Source organism: Bison bison, unplaced genomic scaffold (genome assembly GCF_000754665.1).
Source record: "Bison bison bison isolate TAMUID 2011002044 unplaced genomic scaffold, Bison_UMD1.0 scf7180017854525, whole genome shotgun sequence".
Taxonomy (NCBI): Eukaryota; Metazoa; Chordata; class Mammalia; order Artiodactyla; family Bovidae; genus Bison; species Bison bison.
Window position 1 is genome coordinate 1 of NW_011485098.1, and position 865 is coordinate 865.

At 34.8% G+C, this 865-nt stretch overlaps 1 protein-coding gene across 1 annotated transcript in view; it reads left to right on the forward strand.

Annotated features, from left to right (window-relative positions):
* The first annotated feature begins 7 nt into the window (after positions 1-7).
* The window catches only part of LOC105000922 (zinc finger X-chromosomal protein-like), a 4,773-nt gene continuing 3,915 nt past the window's right edge, over positions 8-865 (forward strand). The window contains exon 1 of the mRNA XM_010856993.1: positions 8-719. Within this exon, the coding sequence (XP_010855295.1) occupies positions 659-719 (61 nt within the window). The 5' untranslated portion in view covers positions 8-658. The remainder of the gene's footprint in view (positions 720-865) is intronic.

Genomic DNA, 865 nt, shown 5'->3' on the forward strand with positions numbered 1-865 from the left:
CTGTGGGAATTTACTTCTCTAGACTGGAGGGTTAGTTAAGAGGTCATTTTAAGTTAGGCAGAGATCCTAAAGGGTGTTTGCTACACACACTTTGAATTTTTAACTGTTGTTTAATGTGTTGGTTGGAAGATAGCAGACTGCGTTAAATTTAGAGAAGCAGTAAGAAAATTGTGCAGGAATTTCCTCCCAGTAAGCTACAGATTGAGTCTTAATAAAGCCAGTTGACCTTGTGTGAGTGAGGAATATTACAGACTGAGAGGAGACAAGAGTGCTGGGATGCTGGAAATGTTCTCTATCTTGATCTGGGTAGAATAGTGATTACCCAGATTTATGCATGTGTCAGAACATCAGGATGTTTGCTGTATGTATGATGTATGTAAGTAGTATCTCAGAAAGTCTAGGCAAAGTTGATTTTTTGATTTATCTACCTTTGCTTGTCATATAGATGCCTATATATCATTATGGTTTTGGCAATTTAATTTTAACTTTTTTATTTCACCTAGATACATTTTTGATAGATATTCATTTGTCACATAATTTTGAGTGTTTCAGAAGTGTAAATATTATATGATATTTTTAATACATGATATAAAACACCTAATGCTTGGTTTACTTTCTCCCCTAATTTAGGAGCTGTGACTGATGAAAATTAAAGGCCATGGATGAAGATGGACTTGAATTACAACCACAAGAACCAAACTCATTTTTTGATACAACAGGTATAACTATTTGGATTGTTCCGCTTCCCAACTACCAGATTTGGAGTTGGTTGTCAGATGGACAAATTGCTAGATGCTCTCATTGATATTCACATTTAGGTATCTTATTATCCTGTCAAACCTACAGATGTTGAAGTGAGTACATT